The following is an 18,506-nucleotide window of genomic DNA, read 5'->3' as shown; positions in this document are numbered from 1 at the left end:
TATCTCAGTTTGAGGAATTCATTTTTATTATTATAACTAATTTTATCCTATTAAAATAAATAAAGAAATATTAAAAATTATTTATCTTCAATATATTAATATAATGTTAAATTAGAAATTGAACCACAGGGGTGGCAGCACCGCAGCACTGCTCATTCCACATGGGAAGATCCAGGAAGATCTCTTTCAGTCCGCCATTGCTGGGTTGCGTCTGTGTAGTAATGTGGATTTAGAAGGTAAGTGAAAATTGTTGTACTATATGTTTTCGTCTGTTATTTGAAGGGTTTAATTGTCAAATTTTAAATCCTCAATCAAGTTGCGTTGACTTTTGGTGTGTTTAACTCGTTAAGCATTATAAAACTAATGTAATGGAAAACGTGGTTCTTTGACGCGGCATGGTGGCATGTTGACGAAACTTGGGTATTTGTCTCACGTGGTGAAGAGATGCTTGACGATCTGTAGTATTTAGCTTGCGGTATGAATCTGAGGTGAAGCTATCACTCAGATTTGGGCAGATAGCGTGTCTTTTTCATGCGAATATATATTCGGCCTGTTGGGATAGACTGATCAGAAGATAATTTGAAGAAGACGGCTGCTGCTGCTGTGAATCTAAAGGTAGGTTTTTTGTGGGTTAATTTCATTTTATTGTGATTTATCGCTAATCACTGATATTCTTTGCGAGTTAATGGGAGACTGATGGGATCATTTGGGCCCTTGTCAATCTGCCCATGTCTGACTGAAAGTGTTCACCGGAATTCTTCCCCTTGGTTCAACTAATATGTATTTATGTTTCAGGTTACAAAATTTGAGTAAACATGCCCCAGAATGAGTACATTGAACGCCACCGGAAGCTCCATGGCTACCGGTTGGATTATCATGAACGGAAACGTAAGAGGGAGGCCAGAGAGGTCCACAAACGTGCCGAAAAGGCGAGAAAACTTCGGGGTCTTAAAGCGAAGATATATAACAGGTGTGTACTCTTCAGTATTTTTGGTGTCAGTGGATATTTTGTCAGTGGGGATCCAACATTCCTATTCTTCACGTGCTCTTGCCTGTGGGTGTTGTGTAGATAATTTCAGGTTTATGGTTATTATCTTTTAGGCAAAGAGCTACTGAGAAAATACAGATGAAAAAACGAATTAAGGCTCATGAAGAGCGTAACACCAAGAAAAAGGAGTCCCCAGTTTCCGGACAGGGGGCTTTGCCAGTGTATCTCCTCGACCGAGAAGTTCAGAGCAATGCCAAAGCTCTATCTAATATGATTAAGCAGAAGCGGAAGGAAAAAGCTGGAAAGTGGGATGTGCCCATACCTAAAGTGAGAGCTCAGGCTGACGCAGAAGTGTTCAAGGTTTTGAAGAGTGGGAAAACAAAACGTAAAGCATGGAAGCGTATGGTCACCAAGGTGAGGATATAATGTGTCTTTGCCTGTTGAATCAGCCTTAATGTACAAATTTAGGTTGGTGTTAAATTATTTATTTCTTTATTTTTAGGTGTGCTTCGTCGGTGAAGGGTTTACTCGCAGGCCACCGAAGTTCGAGAGATTCATTAGACCTATGGCTCTGCGGTTTAAAAAAGCTCATGTAACTCATCCAGAATTGAGGGCTACATTTCAAGTCCCAATAATTGGAGTAAAAAAGAATCCCAGTTCTCCAATGTACACCTCTTTAGGTGTAATCACTAAAGGAACAATAATTGAAGTGAACATATCTGAACTTGGACTTGTTACTGGTGGGGGTAGGGTGGTTTGGGGAAAGTATGCTCAGGTTACTAATAACCCTGAAAATGATGGATGTATCAATGCTGTTCTGCTTGTATAAATTCGATGTACTCTTCGGTCCGAGTCTGAATGTGCAAATAAAATGCCTGTACAGTACCTGTTAGTCTTGTTTTTGTATTACTTGCTGCTAGCTGATTGTGTGAGACAGTCACCTGTAGTTAGCCCTACTCTAATACTACTCATGCTTAATGATATCGCCGGTTGTTCACTCACTTCCTTTTGCATTAATCTAAATATATCTCACCATTTGATGTGCTGTAGTGTGGGTTTGAGTAACTCATAATCGGAACTTAAGGCGATTTTTCTAGTTCATCAGCCCTGAAATTTCCCTCAAATGGAGGTATGAGGTAATGTTCCAGCATCCTTTGCTGATATGCTTTGTGCATTCCTTTTTTGTTTTATTATTATCAGAAGCCTTACTTAACTCAGATGGCATTAAGGCTTAGGTCAGTGTTACCCCAATGAAGTTTTTGTGGTGCCGTCATGGAATTTATTTTTATCTAAACTGATGCCTTGCTCTTGGTTATCAGTCACTTGTGCAATTGGTTTATTATTCTCAATTATATTTGTATGTATTGAACATATTTTTTTCAGTTCCCTATGATTTTCTGCTGTGACCTGCTGAATTGATTTTAGTTTCAATTGCTTATATATTCTGTTAATGTATATGCCTCTTTAAGTTCTCCTTGCCACCTGTATATTTATCTATTAGTTTTCTTCAAATTATTCCTTAAAGTTTGTTTCAGACCAATGTTGTTTGGGGCTCCCTTTTTCTCAGGCATCATCTTTCCCTTAAAATGGCCGTCCCTTTGGTTGCAAATGGCACATAAAAACTTAAATTATCTATTTTATTGATTAGATGTAGTTAGTTGAATTTCAAGTTTTGCCCGTTAGTGTCATCAAAGTCTAATGAAAGCTCTTTACTGGGGATACTAAGGAATTTTTGGGGTTTTATAAATGTATGGCAAGAATGGAATTATAGGCATATCCACTCATGTATCTAGTTAGCTTGAACTCCATAGGTAAGCATCGCCTTTGTTACAATTGAATTCTGTGAGGGATTGTGATTCATGAATAGAAACTTTTTGGCAGTTCAGGGTTAGTCTTATTTTTTATTGCCGTAGTTGAAAAGTCATTCTCCACAATAGGGTAGTTTCCTTCATCAAAGAAACCGAAAGGCATTGATTGCGATTTGTTACCCACCATTACTGTATTCATAATATACAAATTATTTCGCTTTAGAAATACTGGTTTAGACGAATGGCAATGGTCCATTTTTATCCTCATTTGAAAAGGGCCAGATTGGCGCCCATGCGATGCCACTCCACGTGACGTCACAGGGACCTAGTTTCTATACGAGAGGATAGGAGTTTTACATCGTCTGAGATTACCGATGCTGTATGAGGCGCAGAGCTCAGGGAAACATGTCTTAATAATCACCTATTAAAACTGGCTAAGGTCTGAAAGTTTTCTTCGTTTGATAAGGTATTAATAAACCTTTTTTAAGCCAAGCGCTACCAGACAGCAAGGTACTCAGCTATCCTCTAGCCTCCTGCGTCCTATCAGCGCTCAAGAGCCTCGATCAAGGTCACCTCACAAGGCGGGAGGGGGAACCAGAAATACGTCACACGGAGAGATTTCCTTACCCGTCGCGTTTTCGCGCGCTTGAAATTTTTCACTTTTCATTTAATCATGAAAAATAGATATCGTCATTTAAAAATCTAAAAGCGTGAAATACTCCAGGAGTAATAATCTTCCGATATAGGCAATAAAAAAATAATAGGTAACCACCCTATTGTAGTTAATGGCTTTGAGGTCATGAATCCAGGCTGCAGATATTTCAGATTGGCATGTTGTAGAAAATGCTTGGTTTAACAAACTAGGGCAAGGAATTTTCCTGTGAGTAGTCTCTGAAGTTATTAATGGTAATGAATTTATAAATCTTTTCACTGGGGCAAGTGGCATGAGAAGACTAATTCCTCCATGAATACTTTAATTCCTTATTCTTGGGACTTAGTGTTGAAGTGGTTCTTCTGTTAATGCAATGTTGTTTCTTATTAGAACTTCTCTGCTTATAACTACTTACTTATTTTGTCATAGGAATCATGAATTTCAGTAATTAAGCAGGTGTAGTTAGAATCTTACGTGTTGGAGTGTTTTTATCTGGTTAGGACAAAGTAAATTCAGGTTTACCTTTAGCAATGGTTGGTTATGTAAATATATATTTCTGTTGATTTTGTCTTTATTTATACAATGTGTAACAATTCCTTATTGGGAAATGACAATTTTTCTCCTGGTTGCATCTGGGAATTCCTCGTACTCAAATCTTGAAACAACCTTACGCTGTATTTTCTTATGAAATTCCAGTGGGGTACTTCATCAAATGAAATTTTTTGGCAATTTGCTATTAATTTATGCCAGCCTGTTAGGTGAGAAATACTACATGAGTTGTTCCTTAATAGCAAATGTGTTTATTGTTGAAAGTTAATTCTCGTTTGGTTCACCCCATAAGATCTTTTAACTCTTTAGTGCCAAATGTTGTAATAAAAAGATGAAGTATAGTGATGGCTTCCGGATAAGGTTTTCTTCAGGGTTAATCCACTAATATTATGGACATAAAATGGTGTTATTGTGAGCTTAAAATTAGTCTAAGTCGACCATAACTACGGCCTCGAGACATACATATGGCTCCTCTGAATCGTAAGTCAGGCCAAAGTCCCTAAAGGCCGTAATATTTGACCTGCCTTGGAGGTCGTCATAACACAGGCCATACAAAATAACATTGCACGCCTAAGGAGTTCTAACAGATATTTACCAAGTGTCACCAATTATATAGGTGTTGTTTCAAGAAACACATGAGTATTGCGGGAGAGCACATACAGATTCAATGCGCATTAGCAATATATATGTATAAGAAAAATCAATTTCATGTGGAAAGGAGGAAGATAAGGGATATGTGTAATCTGTTTGATGATGGTATTTTCATTTAATATTTTTGTGCGTCAAATGAAGTTGTTAACTTCTTCAAGTGGAGATAGTGGATGAACTTAGCATCCGATTACAGTTAACAATTAGAAATACTTTTTAAATGGATGCTATGTTGAAGTGAATGAAGGAACAGGCTTGCATTTGTTGTTTTTTTTTCAAAAAGAAGGATCAGTTCATATTGATGTTATAATTTTATACAGCTACCTGAACTTTAGCCTCTGATAATGAAATTGATAAATGTAACTTAGTCTTAATGTCATCTTTAGATTTGTGTGCTGGATGGATTTCTACAGCTTTCGGGCTAATTGATTGCATCCATGAGACAATAGTTAAACATTTAAAGGAAAGAACTACAAGGGGGTCTCATGTTCTCATTCTATTTGTTACATGTGCAATCCACGAATATTATAATTGCTGTGTAATACAAATCATGTACAAATTTTGTCTGCTTCTTCTCGTCCGTGATTTTCGCTCTTCACCTTTTTCGAAATTCTCCAATGTCTGCCCCCAGACCAGTGTATAAAGAAATTATAAATTAATCCTTAATTAAGAGTCCATTTCAGTCAAGGACCATAGAATTAGGCTTTTCTCCAAGTCGGAACTAACTACCTTCTCAAAAAATGGCCAGTTAAAAAAAAAGTGAACCGAACTTATGGTACCAATTATGATTTTCATACTTGCCAGGAGAAGGGGTGTTAAAGACTTTTGGCTGGGCCATACGATATGGCCCCTTGAGTGTGGAATCAGTATAGGCCGTAATTTTGGGTCAGGCCATACGACACTTACGGCTGGCCTTAAGTATGGCCCTGTTTAGCAGAATAGCCCTGCTGTAAGCTCCAAGTCTTGGACCGGTTTCAGTTATTCTGACGGCACTCTGCGCCAACAACATATTGGCACCATAAAGACAGTGCCTCGTTTAATTCTGAACACCCCACTGCATCAGCATTCCATGTTTGGGTGTTCACAAATGTGGTAGAAAAAAGCTGAACTGTCTTGAAGAGATAGCCTTCCAGTAAAATATTGTAGTTCTTAAAATTGGCAGTACATTTCCTTTGAAGAAATGTTTATGCTAATTTTAATTTTCTCTATTATCAAAGCCAAGCGTTTTACTATTTTTCTTTGGATAGTTCTAATGAGAGAAAACATCGACTCCTGTAGAATTTTGGAATATCTATTAATTTTTGTCTCCTTTCATTTATTTTAGAACACAAAAATGCAGATTTTTGTGAAAACTCTGACGGGCAAGACCATCACCCTTGAGGTTGAGCCAGCTGATTCCATCGAAAATGTCAAAGTTAAGATTCAAGATAAGGAGGGTAAGCATTTTTGGATATATTCGTGGAAGCTTTACTTTTACTCTTCCTTTTTCAGCTTTTTGCTCTTTTTTTATATAACTATACTTTCATGTGAATCCTTGTGCCTTAGGATGTTCTAAAATGATAAGTCTCTTTGATGTGGTTATACAAGCTTGTATTATTTTCATCATTTAATTTGCATGGCTGGTGCTATTGAGTTATTTCTTTTTAACTTAAGTGACATGATTGCCTATTTCTAAACATTAATGCTTATGCATCCTATATTTTGTGTTATTTATTTGTGCTAGTAAATATTGATTGATATTGTTCTGAATGAATAGTGATGGAGTTATATATATGATATAGCAATACATACAACTGCATTATAGTGGTTAGTTCTTGTGACGAGTCCCTAAATTACTAAATATTTTAAAATATATGGTTCCCTTAACAAGTTTTAAGGGATTACAACTAAAATATTAAGCTATGGATTGGAATGCATCCAATTCAGCAAATATTTATTAGTATTGATATGTTGCCTTATACCATAGAGTAAGTATATTCTAGAGGGCTCACGGCATAGGAGGAAATCGTATCGTCAGTTTTAATTCTCAAAGAGCAGATAGATTGCACCGGAGTGGCGAGCAAGAAGCGAGAGAGTCAGCGTTCAAGGTCGTAACCTGTCCCTTGGGTCTCCCCTTTCCTTCCCGCCGTCCCCTCTTCCTAACTCTCTGCCAGTCTCCCAAGCATTGAAGGAAGGGAAGACGATGTTTGCATCTGGCTGAGAGAATAGTCTCACTCCTTGCAGCAAGCATAATCGTGACAATAGGCTGGGTCCTATTGGAGGGATTTCTTTCTCGCCTGGTGAGCTACGTCTTCCACAAATCCTTCCATCTTCTCTCTGCTTGGCTTTCCCTATTACTACTGAAAACAGTTTTACAACATGCAGCTGTAAATAAGTGTTGAAACTCTCATGCACTTTAAAGATTGCTGTCCGAAAGCCTAGTAGGAGAGAGAGGGAATTTTCAGGGGGGCCCCGGGCCCTATAAATATATATTTGCAAACTAAGCGAATCGGCTATCAGTTAGATAGGGTCACGGAAGTATTCACTCTACCACCACTGATTTTGATGAAATTGTGAGAGGAGTTATGATAGAATATCGAATGGAAGTTGGAGGGGTTTTACATTTAGCAGTGTAATAGTAGGCGAGACAGAATGATTCCTTCGGCTAAGTACTACAGCCTTCCGCAATACATTACTGGAACATTTACAAATTTGTAAGAGATTGAACAGAACAGAGAACAACGTTGAAACTGAGATGAACAAATTAAAGTTTACCAGTATGGAAAATATGTACAAAAAACGTTTCCTGCAAGTTTCAACGTAATACTAAGAACAGTCTGCGGGCAAATGGATGAGGAATATTAACCCGTAAAAGTTAAGTATCTAGCCGAAATTCGAGAAAATATTTTTTATAACAATTGTTATAAACATAATCGAATAACTATTGTCTCCACTGAACGTAGCGACCCTTTCTGCTTCAGAATATATTTTTAGACTTGTGGAGCGAGCAAATTCAAAATATTGCAAAAAATTGTTCCTTGCCATCTGATTGTTCCAGAACTACACCAAAACTGTGTACCATTTTTCTACGTGCGGTGAGCCCTCTATTTATACTTACTCTATGCGTATACTGTTGAAAATATTATAATTGTATATGATATAATGGTACCCTTGGTACTTTAGCAATTTTTTTATTACTTTCAAGTTTGGTTTACTTCTCAATTAATGACTTTTTTAAACTTTATTAAGCTTTAATAGTTGCAACTCAAGTTAATAGTAAAGACTTATTAAGAAAGTATGTAGAATGATCTCTGCCATTGATAGATAGAAGCCTAGAAGTATATTGATAATAAACTAAGTACGTTCACTTTCAAAATTTTAGAATAAAGGTTTTAGCTCCACTACTAGTACAGTCCTCAAAGTGGGTGATCGGCATGGTGTTCCTTGCAGAAAGTCTTTACACCCACAAGAAATCAAAACAGATTAGCATTTTTTGTAATAGTAAAACTATATTTGAACCCTTGTCGCGTCTTAATCCAGTGTTTTAACACCAAAGCTAGGTTTTTATCCACCATTTATCACTGACCTACTCTCTTATGTCAATCCTTTCCTAATTCCTAACTTTTATACAACTTATGGCTGTTAGAAAGAGTATGTAAATTAATTTAAGCAAATATCACTAGTAGAAAACTGGATAAATAAAAATGATTGACAGGGTATCCAGCGACTAGGGAAATATGGAATAATGCATGAATTTTTTAGTCCCTGACAATATGCATGAATTTTTCCTCCTACTGGGAATTTCAAAATAATCTTTCTTAAATTCATTTTACTTAAAATTTTATCCGTTCAATGCCCATTTTCTGGTTTAAAATGTGTTTGTCATAATTTTAAGTTCAGCCGCTTAGTAGAATTTTTACAGCCACATCCAAACATGGAATGTCATATAAGAAAACAGAATTCAAATTTCTACCACTATTGACTGTGGTGCGTAACCAGCTGCTGAAGGAGGAGAAATTAAATTTTCTTCAGAAACGAAGTGGGGCCTTTGTCATTTTTCCTTTGTCCATTGAACTTTTGGAAGTGACTGTAACTCAACAGCCTTTCAGTCAACTAACAATGTGGTGTAACTGGGGGCTCACTAGTTGACCTATATGATGCTGTGTTGTTTTCAATCCTGAAAGGCTCCTTGATTCCTTTGACAGGTATCCCACCTGACCAGCAGCGGTTGATTTTTGCTGGGAAGCAATTAGAAGATAATAAGACTCTATCAGATTATAATATTCAAAAGGAGTCCACATTGCATCTAGTGTTGAGGCTTCGTGGTGGTGCTAAGAAGCGAAAGAAGAAGAATTACACCACCCCCAAGAAAATCAAGCATAAGAAGAAGAAGGTCAAGCTTGCCGTGCTCAAGTACTACAAGGTGAGTGACTGGGATGGGCTTGTTACCCACTTACAGGATTTATCAGCTACTATCTAATTTATTTGATCCTGGTTATTGTTAGAATACTATAATAAAATAAATAAATATTGTCCCTGTGAGCTCTACTCTGTGACTGATTATAGTTTCTTTAGTGGTCTATATCTGCTAAGTGATTATGAAAATGAGACGTCACAGCTCGCTTGTCAGCAAATGCTGTATTAATTTTACTGATTTAATTTTCAGCTTTATGAGTTTAGAACTCAACTAGATTACACCCATGCCTCGCTTAAAGCAAGGGATACGTTCCTTGGGGTCTTTACACTAAATGAAATTGTGTTAAGTGAGAGCATTTGACACAATTGGCAATGAGAGGCCCAGTGCACACGATGAGACTGTTCTGCAACTACAGTTGCACTCCGGTTGACCGTGCAACTGTTTTGTTCCTCGACAATGTATTGGAGTTGGGAGTTGCACACAAAACGACCGATATTTGACGATCTCAAACCAATCTGAGAACAGTCTCATACATCATGGGCCCGCGGTTGCAGACTCGAGTTGCATGAGACCAAGTAGTGTTTTGACGGCAATGTAGTGTCAATATTAACATGGGTGATCAAGAACTCAGCATGAAGCTCTTTGGAGCAGTAGAGAAGCATGAAGTTCTGTACAACCATAAACTATCTATCGCGTTCAATATCGAATAATACTTATCAACTTCATCTTAGTCTGAGCCCGACATAGTAAGTGCACACGGCAAAGCCAAGGCCTTAAAAACATGTGCCACACTACATAAATCCTCACTGATTGCACAATAGAAGCATCTGCTTCATAACCAGCCCTTAGTCAGTACAATTGTATGCGGACAGAAGTTTTATTTCAGTTGTAAACTGGTTGCCAACGCAACTGGTTTCCAACTGTAGTCACAAAATAGTCACTCTGTGTGCACTGGGCCTTAACATTGGGAACATAGGGATGTGTTCCTGATGGCATAAGTGTTGGGTATCGAATTTCTTATGAACCAAATATATTCCTATTTATAGCCTTAAGGCCGCTTTTCATGGTGAATTTTCATTGGAATTAAATTCATTCACCGGTACCGCTTTACATGGTGAATGATTTCGGCAAATTTTCTGCGCAGAAATGATGTGCAATGGTGAGACTATTGATAGTATATTTCAATTCTAACGGTATTTCCAACAGTTTCTGAACACATGATTTGTTTTGGAAGTCGCAGACGACGGAATGCTTAGTTTACATGTGTGCTAGAATATATTTTTGTATTGCTATGACTCACAGTGGGGTATGACATAAGTAATGAGATGGATTAGAACTACGAATTTATAGTGGAAAACCACTTTAATAAATCATGCATTTTGCGGTCCAGCAACAAAGCACATAATAAGTTGTTTTTTCTGCAGTGCAGCTGTGATTATGCCTTAAGGTAGTGCGATCTAGAACATGATCATAAGGAAACTTACTCTTCAAATGGTTACCTGAAGTCTTTTGCCTTCTGATTCAGTAAATTTTAAAGTAAGTAAAAAATAACTTTGGCAGATTTGCACGTTGTTTCTCACTCAGAAAATTCTTACCTTATGGAGAAGAGTCCCATATTGATGTCGCAGCCCCAATAAAAGAAAACACAATAAGCTTAAAGTAAAGGCTCCACCAGGGTGAAGGCCAGTCGAAAATGAGTTTTTATGTTTGGGGTCCCGTCGGGTGCATGCTTTCATAATGCTGTCGAGCAAAGGTCATCCTTGAGCTAGAGGAGGAAGGTACCGGGAAGAGAAAAAAGGAAGGGACCTGCTCTATTTTCGAAGGAGCGCACTTCAGCATCCTCATTCTTTCTACCATTAAGTTGGCTCATCATCTCATTTCTTGCTACTTCACCATTATCACAAGGCTACGAATGCTCTCAAGATATCTTGTGGGATATAGCGTGCATTTAAAGTTAAAGGCTTTATGAGTACCTAAATTATCCACCGAAGAGAATTCATTGTTTTTTAAATATCGATGCAGGGGCAGAAGTGGGCTGTGACATTCATGGGCTAGTTTATGGGGTTTTCCCCTTGACTTATAGGCAACATAGTGAGAATGTGAATTCCTAGGTGGGCCAATATGATGTCATGCCTCATTTTCGTTGGCATGTGTTCACCGAAGAAAAACAGATTTTTGTCATTAATTGGGACTCCCCAAACTTAAGCATTCACATTATACAATATAGTTTAATAATCATGAATTAAACAAAGTATAGGCACAATCTGAGAGAGGAACGTTTTTTATCTTTAAAAATCCGGATTGTTTTTGTCCAAATTACCCTCGTTAGAGAATTGACGTGTGAATTTACCTTCTTTCAAAGTAAATATTAATTATTTGAGCTATCACATGGGTTACTATGTGTCCAAAGTTTTTATATATTGTCTTAAAATTCCGAGGTGGTGCCAATGGACACTGTGCACTCATTTCATTCGAATGCAGGAAATTTCAGTTATACATGGTTAATGATGGTCATTCGCATGTCCATTCGAAAGAAATTTCACCATGTAAAGCGGCCTTTAGAAGACCTTTTTTATAAACATTTGTAGTTTAAAATATCTTTAAAGATTGTAGGAACACATTAAAAGATGTTTTTTATCATTAAAATAAATTTGTGCGTGCTTTTGGAATTCCCAACGTCCGAGTGGGTGGCCTAATATCAAAGAAAAAATGCATGCTATCTCAGGGGGTTTGTAATGCGCTGCCGGCTTTTGATGAAATTGAAAACCAGTCTATAAACAATTCTTGTGTCACCCTGGTGCTTTGGTTGCTCATCCAAATAACAGACAAATGCTATTTTGAATACCATTTCATTGCTCGAGGAGTTAGTGAATGATGAATCGTAACGGGGTATCATTTGAAGTCCCCAGAGGCATTAGCATCAAGCAGCAATGTGAAATGGTCTTAAAATGCTTTGAAACCTACCTCTGGTTTTTCTTACCTGAAAATATCATTGCATTCTCTTCTAAAACAATTCCTCTTGTTGAAACAGTTTTTAAATTCATTGAAACCTGAAGCACATTTTTCTTCCCTTAAAATGAATCAACAAGTCTGCATTCTATTCCAAAACAATCCTGTCTCGTCAACATGAAAAACTTGTTGAGGGGGAAAAGAGCCACTGTCAACCACACCGTGGAATTCATCAGGAAATGTTGTAGTGACTATGCTATCAGCACTTGCAGATTCACAGGATATCATCGCACTAAAACACCTGCTCGAAGTTTAAAATTCTGTAACCTACCGGAGCTTCCACTAAATGTCACAAACCAATCACCACCCTCATCTTTTATAAATTCAAATAAAGCCACGGCTTTTGCACAAATAACTGCCTGTGATAGAGGAATATCATTCAACCGTTTATTTTAAGTTCAGGTAATTAAAAGTCTTGCCGCTTTTTCCAGCAATGCACTTTGCATACGTGTTGACTGCTTGGCTGAAGTTAGTGCAGCTAATGTCACTGACGTTTTAACCTCGTCTTAATTCAGACTAATGGTGGGGATGGTCTACATCGTGAGCTTAAAAACTTACGTGCAATATTGCTAAGACGTTCTTTATTTTCAAAGCAAGTGATCACTTTTACTTTCTCTTCTTAGTTTATGCTCTTCTTTATAACTTCTTTACTTTTCTATCCCATTCCTATTTTTTGCAATTGTTCACTCCATTTGGCTCTATCAAAATCACCTTCTACCACTTATCAACTGCCGCACTGTATTCCTGAGACGCTGAGGGCCCACTGCTGCTGGGAAGGAAAGAAGCCATTGTCCCATTGTGTTTGAGACTCTCCCTCTTGGACCCTTCTATGCATTGATGCTTTTCATATGCAACTGGACTGGTAGTCAATTCGCCCTATAACCTAAGACGGCAAAAATGAAGTCTCAAACCGTATTGCTTAAAAAAGAAATATTTCCACTAGCTCCAAACTTAATTAATGACCTTAATTAACTGATGTTATTCAGGAAAGGGGAAGAGAAAAATTACTTCAGTGGGTCGTCTGTCCGGATGCATGACGAGTAATGTTTATGCCCTTTGCGCAGCAATGGATTTCAACGAATATATAGACAAAGGATAAAATATGAGGCAAGCAATACTATTAATATGCATAAAATGAGTAATTTCATGTGTACTTAGCGCAAGTTCACATTTCATCAAGAGAGTATTAAAGGTTATTTGATAATTTGTCAGCGTTGGAATATTTTCCCTGGGAACGAATTTGCACTATATCGAAATTGCTCTAAGAGAGGTATGGGTGTACTCACTACTTCAAATGGTAGTTTTATGGTGTGACCATGTGATACAATTAGAACATTTTAAGAGTCAATTGTATGCCTTTCATGGTGTCTATTAAATAGAGCTCCAGAAATGCTAGGAATTTTCCGTCCATCCCTTAGTTCCATCTTATTATGTCTGGACAGTTTCTTTCTGACTTAACAATGCTAGTAATCTTGATTGTTTTCCTGAATATTGTCTAAATTGATTGATTTCTATTTAATCAGGTTGATGAAAATGGCAAAATCCATCGCCTGAGAAGAGAATGCCCTTCAGAACAATGTGGTGCAGGTGTCTTCATGGCAGCCATGGAAGATAGGCATTATTGTGGAAAGTGTGGCTACACCCTTGTCTTCAGCAAGCCTGATGAGAAGTGAACAGAATGATATGGCCAGGGGTTGGGACAGCTTGATACATCTTGGCCACCTTTCTCTTTAATTCTACTTGTACATGGTTTTATGTTATTAAAATGAGGTGAGATATTCAGAGCATTATTTTAATTTGGCGGCAATTACTGCTTCCATTTCCTGAACAGTTTGAGCATATTAAGTGTTATATTCTTTCTCAGAAAGCAATTCCATTCCTCAGACTTATGCATGACTTACACAATTATTTTCATTTATCAGTGGGTTTGTGTCATACACTTCAGAATCATGTAGAGGCCCATCGAGGGGTGTGTGAAGGAAGTCTTAAACCAGTTCATGGTTATGAAAAATTTTTGCCTCTGGTGCTCCAATTCAATCAACTGAATTGATTTTTCTTCTGGAACAGGTTTTTCTTCTGAGCTCTTTTTTTTTAGATATAATTGGGAAAATGTCACAATAGATCTAAAACCCCACTTTTTTTATTCAAGCTGAAAAGAAAATTAGCCACCCTGAAATGAACCTAAGCTTCAGAGATGTTCAGGCACAAGCACTCTGATTACTATTGTCATTTGTCTGAAATCAGTAGGCCTGTTTTTGATTGTCATTATGGTGATGCAAAGAAATTTTTCTTTTATTGCATTTGCATTACATTAGAACTAGTGATGGGTCGATTCCAAAATTTTATCGATTCCGATCCAGATTCCAATTCTGAAATTTCGATTCTGATTCTACCGATACCGATTCCATCGATTCTGATGCCATAGGCTCCAAGAAAAATATCACTTAATTCCAGGCCATAAGAAAACCACTTTAAAAAATATTACTCTGTGAAAGAGTCAGTTGACAAAAGCATCTTTCATATCATCACTATGTAATTAAAATATAATAGCTAAATTTCAAAACAGAACATACCTGAAAAGTGGTGTTGCATGATAGGTATTACTTTAGAATATTGGCACTCATAATATGTCGACCATATATATGCATCCAAACTACAAGGGAGAGCCCTGAGTACAGAAATTTTCATAGCTGTAATAAAGATTGCATATTACATATATGAATCATGTAATACTTGACCCTTTCAAATTGTCAAGCAGATAAATTATTCTACATGCTCAGCCAGCAGGTTTTGACGTCTCCACGTTACATTATTACTGCCTGCAGAAAATTGCCTTTTGCTACACACTTGTGTGACTGGGCAAGTACTTTCCTACCAAAATTGCAAGATTTCAGAGACTTAGGAATTTCTATTAAAGATTATATCAACGATTTTTTTGGATCTTGAATCTTCATGGAATTCAAGTGGACGTAGAGAACGAACTAAAGAACTAAACTTTATTTTGTAGAGCCAAAAAAATTCTATACTTCTCACGTCATTTAATCAACCTTAAAATCTCTTCCTTTTTTCAGTTCAAGAAAGAAACTAAACGCTACAAATGAATATCACATCGGTCGGACACAGTAATAAAAAAGGCTAAAAGAGCCTTGTGGTGTGAAAACTCTCCCTTCCTCACGACTCACCTCCGCGAATGTGGAATGGGAAAAAGGGTATCGGCTGTTGCCTTTCATGGAAACAGTTCATTTTTCTCTCTCTTAAGCATGCTGACTTAATCTCTTCACTTTACTTCAATACCCGAGGCATATTTCTTATGCGTGGGATGGATCCGAAAAATATCCAATCCTTAGTATTTTCACTCGAGTAATGCGCTAAATGTTCTAGTCATAATCTGTACGTAATCCTTTTTAATATCCTCAGTTTAGTGTTTGAAGTCAATGAAGACTATTATCCATGCTTTAAATGATGATTTTCAAGTTCCGCGGCGTTTAGCTCAGCCTTGACGCGCAATTGAAAAATCGCTCTTATTTCCTTTGTCGCAGGCTTTTTTCCAAGATTTCTAATAAGTAATCTTTAGAAATCGCTACATTATACTGTGGATCAAATTTTCCGAGTTATATTTTACGTAAACAAATGATAATGTCTACTTTATGTCAAATTCAATCAAATTTCACGTGAAAAACGGGTCGGCCATTTTGCTTTGTAAAACCAGATATGAGAGTCAAAATCTTCAAAAGTCATTGAAATTATAGGCAAAGCACCAGATCAAAGGAATATTGCGTTTTTTATTCCATAAAACTCATACCAACGCATAACCACTTGGATAAATTCAAAGATTTTTTGAGGAAAAACGACATCTCGCGTGGCATTGAAAAATTGGTCATGTTTGGGTCTCCGTATCTCACTAAAGGTTCGTATTTATGTAAAATGGCATATACATCTATATATTGTAATGATTCATGAGTGTTTACGCTAAGTTTCATGCCTCTATCCCCAAAAAGGTCATTTTGGACTTTATTCCAGCTTTTTCCTATTTCGGACCAGTGTGCGCCGGGTAGGAAGACGATCGGCTGCCGCGACTGGCATAAAGGTATTCGGCACCCACGTCGACAATGTCGTGTATTCGGCAAGCTGAAACTACCAGGCCAAGGCATTAGAATGACTTATCCGCTTTAAACTGCATTATTACACGAGTTTCATGATAGCGCTTCCTGTCGGCAGATTGCTGGACCTACTAGCCTCGAAAGCTCTGTAACCTTAACTACTCGACTCGACATTTGTAATGCTACTCGAAACGCTCGAGTCGAGTACCAACTACTCGATCGACTTGAATTTTCGAGTACTCGCACATCCCTGGAAGATGTGTTTTGTTATTACGATTACGTGGCGCGAAAATTCAAATGACTGTTGGAAACGCGGTCGTATATTTTGTTGATTGAAGTACTACTGGAATCGGAATCAATTTTTCACCCTGGCAAGTACTCGTTTTCGATTCCGGTTCTTGGTCGAGAATCGAGGAATCGAACCGACCCATCACTAATTAAACCTCAGCTATGAAAATTTCAGCGGAGAACCAAAAAAAGTCTCATAAGTGAGGAAGTTTCTCATGAGAGGTTTTTCGGTAAAGGAGCATTAAATCCTTTTCAATAGGGTCTGCTTTGTTTCCAGGATACAATTAGTGATTTGGAGGCAAGAAATTGATCCCTAAATATCCTATTTACTCACAAGCAACACCACAGATGACTTGTTACTTCAAGAGAAACATTGCTTTCCTGAGTCTTCCCACGAGATTGAACTACCATAAGGAGAAGCTGGGTGCCATGGGATAGTAACATAAACGCATTTCCCTAGATCCTCTACACCCCTCCATTCAGCACTCTCCTCCCCCTCTGACGCTTTCCTATTCTCCAAAATCAAACAAAGATTCCAGCTCGCGCATGGATCGTATTACAAAGACCTTAGCTTCGAAAGAAAATATCAAGTGACACGAGAACAAAAGAAACCTTTTTTTCACGCCTCCCCCTTTCTCGCCCCCTGACCTTTTTCTGCTTACCCACTCCAAATTTCCTTGTTTCTTGAGGTCAACTGCTGCATGAGTCACCTAGAAGCCTTAAAGGTGTCTTTCAACAATGACTTTCTGCAATTGCAATTATACTTTCATTAGATTGAAATATTAGTAATGTGCACTTCATTCAAAAAAGGATGACACCAAACACAACATTATTCTATCGTTGTTTAAGCAAGGAAACTGTTCTAATAAAATGATGGTGATTTCTGGCGAATCTCAATATCCTCTCTGCTTAGCTTCTTTGCAGTTGATATGGCATTTTTTTCGAAAACAGGATATCAGGTTACAATTTACGAGTTATGCTGCATATATCTTCCGTGTTTCTCCCTCAATATGAATTCATCTACTCATGTAAAGCCACGCTACTTATTGTTAGAAATCAGTGGGTAAGTTGCCTTATCTATAGGACCAAAAATTTCTTTCCACAGTCATATGGTCATGCTTCACCCTCTGCAGTATGCTCTGCGTACGCTACATGCGATAGCATTTGTGCCGAACTTCACCTCGTACAAGTGGTTCTGTACTTTCCAGGGTGGGTTGACTTCTAACCAGCGAGTGTTTTCTATGTGGGTTCAATTAAGTCCGGTTTCATTTTTATTCGTCTTCGGACCATGGCCCTCCCGAAGAAACAAGTGAGAACTTTAAAAGATGGACTGAAAGTAAATGAAGATGAAAAGATTTCAGGCTAGAGGCATGTGAGCATTGCAGAACTCCTCAGGTTGTCCACTAGCACAAGGTAGTAGGGGTGGGGGTAGAGCGAGGTACCTGGTTAAAACAAGAAGTGGGATGAAGCTGAGGATCAGGTGGGCGTGCCGCTGACGATTAATGCAACGTTGTTTACGCTTCACGCATTGCCTCAGTCATATTTAAAATATATTTATTATAAAGGAACATTTCAAATAACAGACTATTTTTGGCCTTTGTGATCCATCTGACAACCAATCACAGCATCGGCGAAAGCAGTTGTTTTAGGCATAACATGCACATTACTCTCGTAAATACGTGTACTTGAAATGGCATTTGATGGATAAGAATTTTTACATCAGATAGAAATCCAAAATAGCAGTGCAAATGCCAAATGGAGTGCAAACATTTTTTAGCAAGGTGGCGTGTTGCTTTAGGATATTTGAAAGATATATAAGTCAAATCAACAAAATGACCTAAGTGTTTCGATAAAGTACTAATATTCCTGTAATCAGCTAAAATCTTGTTTGAATCACTTAATGAATGTCATAATCCACTTGCCAAAATCCAGTGTTTCCTTGGACATAAGCAACCTAACCGAACATTCCTGCATATGTCTTTTTCATCCATCCCCCTGAAAAACGATACATCGAGGCTACACTGTAATCTCATAACTGCCCTCAGTGATGAATGAACTAAGGTAGGTT

General features: G+C 37.7%; 2 protein-coding genes across 3 annotated transcripts; both read left to right on the top strand.

Annotated features, from left to right (window-relative positions):
- The first annotated feature begins 140 nt into the window (after positions 1–140).
- Positions 141–1,873, top strand: LOC124157335 (ribosome biogenesis protein NSA2 homolog). 2 transcript variants are annotated; one of them, XM_046531971.1, is made up of 4 exons: positions 141–236; positions 796–970; positions 1,102–1,402; positions 1,491–1,873. In XM_046531971.1, exons 2-4 carry the CDS (start codon positions 816–818, stop codon positions 1,815–1,817), a joined length of 783 nt encoding a protein of 260 aa, XP_046387927.1. In that variant the 5' UTR covers positions 141–236; positions 796–815; the 3' UTR covers positions 1,818–1,873. The 2 variants fall into 2 exon arrangements, with proteins under 2 accessions (XP_046387927.1, XP_046387928.1); XM_046531972.1 differs by lacking the exon at positions 141–236 and adding an exon at positions 373–615.
- On the top strand, positions 165–13,832 carry LOC124157336 (ubiquitin-40S ribosomal protein S27a). The gene is made up of 4 exons (XM_046531974.1): positions 165–236; positions 5,970–6,081; positions 8,830–9,047; positions 13,574–13,832. The coding sequence occupies exons 2-4, from the start codon at positions 5,979–5,981 to the stop codon at positions 13,721–13,723; spliced, it is 471 nt and encodes a 156-aa protein (XP_046387930.1). The 5' UTR covers positions 165–236; positions 5,970–5,978; the 3' UTR covers positions 13,724–13,832.
- The last annotated feature ends 4,674 nt before the right edge of the window (positions 13,833–18,506 follow it).

Source organism: Ischnura elegans, chromosome 4 (genome assembly GCF_921293095.1).
Source record: "Ischnura elegans chromosome 4, ioIscEleg1.1, whole genome shotgun sequence".
Lineage (NCBI taxonomy): Eukaryota > Metazoa > Arthropoda > Insecta > Odonata > Coenagrionidae > Ischnura > Ischnura elegans.
The sequence above is the reverse complement of the archived record's forward strand: the minus strand, read 5'-3'. Positions and strand labels throughout refer to the sequence as shown.

Coding starts and splice junctions, on each gene's coding strand:
- LOC124157335 (XM_046531971.1), top strand. CDS start 816: ATGCCCCAGAATGAGTACATTGAACGCCACCGGAAGCTCCATGGCTAC. Junction 971..1,101: donor AAAGCGAAGATATATAACAG/GTGTGTACTCTT, acceptor ATTATCTTTTAG/GCAAAGAGCTACTGAGAAAA. Junction 1,403..1,490: donor GGAAGCGTATGGTCACCAAG/GTGAGGATATAA, acceptor CTTTATTTTTAG/GTGTGCTTCGTCGGTGAAGG.
- LOC124157336 (XM_046531974.1), top strand. CDS start 5,979: ATGCAGATTTTTGTGAAAACTCTGACGGGCAAGACCATCACCCTTGAG. Junction 6,082..8,829: donor TAAGATTCAAGATAAGGAGG/GTAAGCATTTTT, acceptor TTCCTTTGACAG/GTATCCCACCTGACCAGCAG. Junction 9,048..13,573: donor CCGTGCTCAAGTACTACAAG/GTGAGTGACTGG, acceptor CTATTTAATCAG/GTTGATGAAAATGGCAAAAT.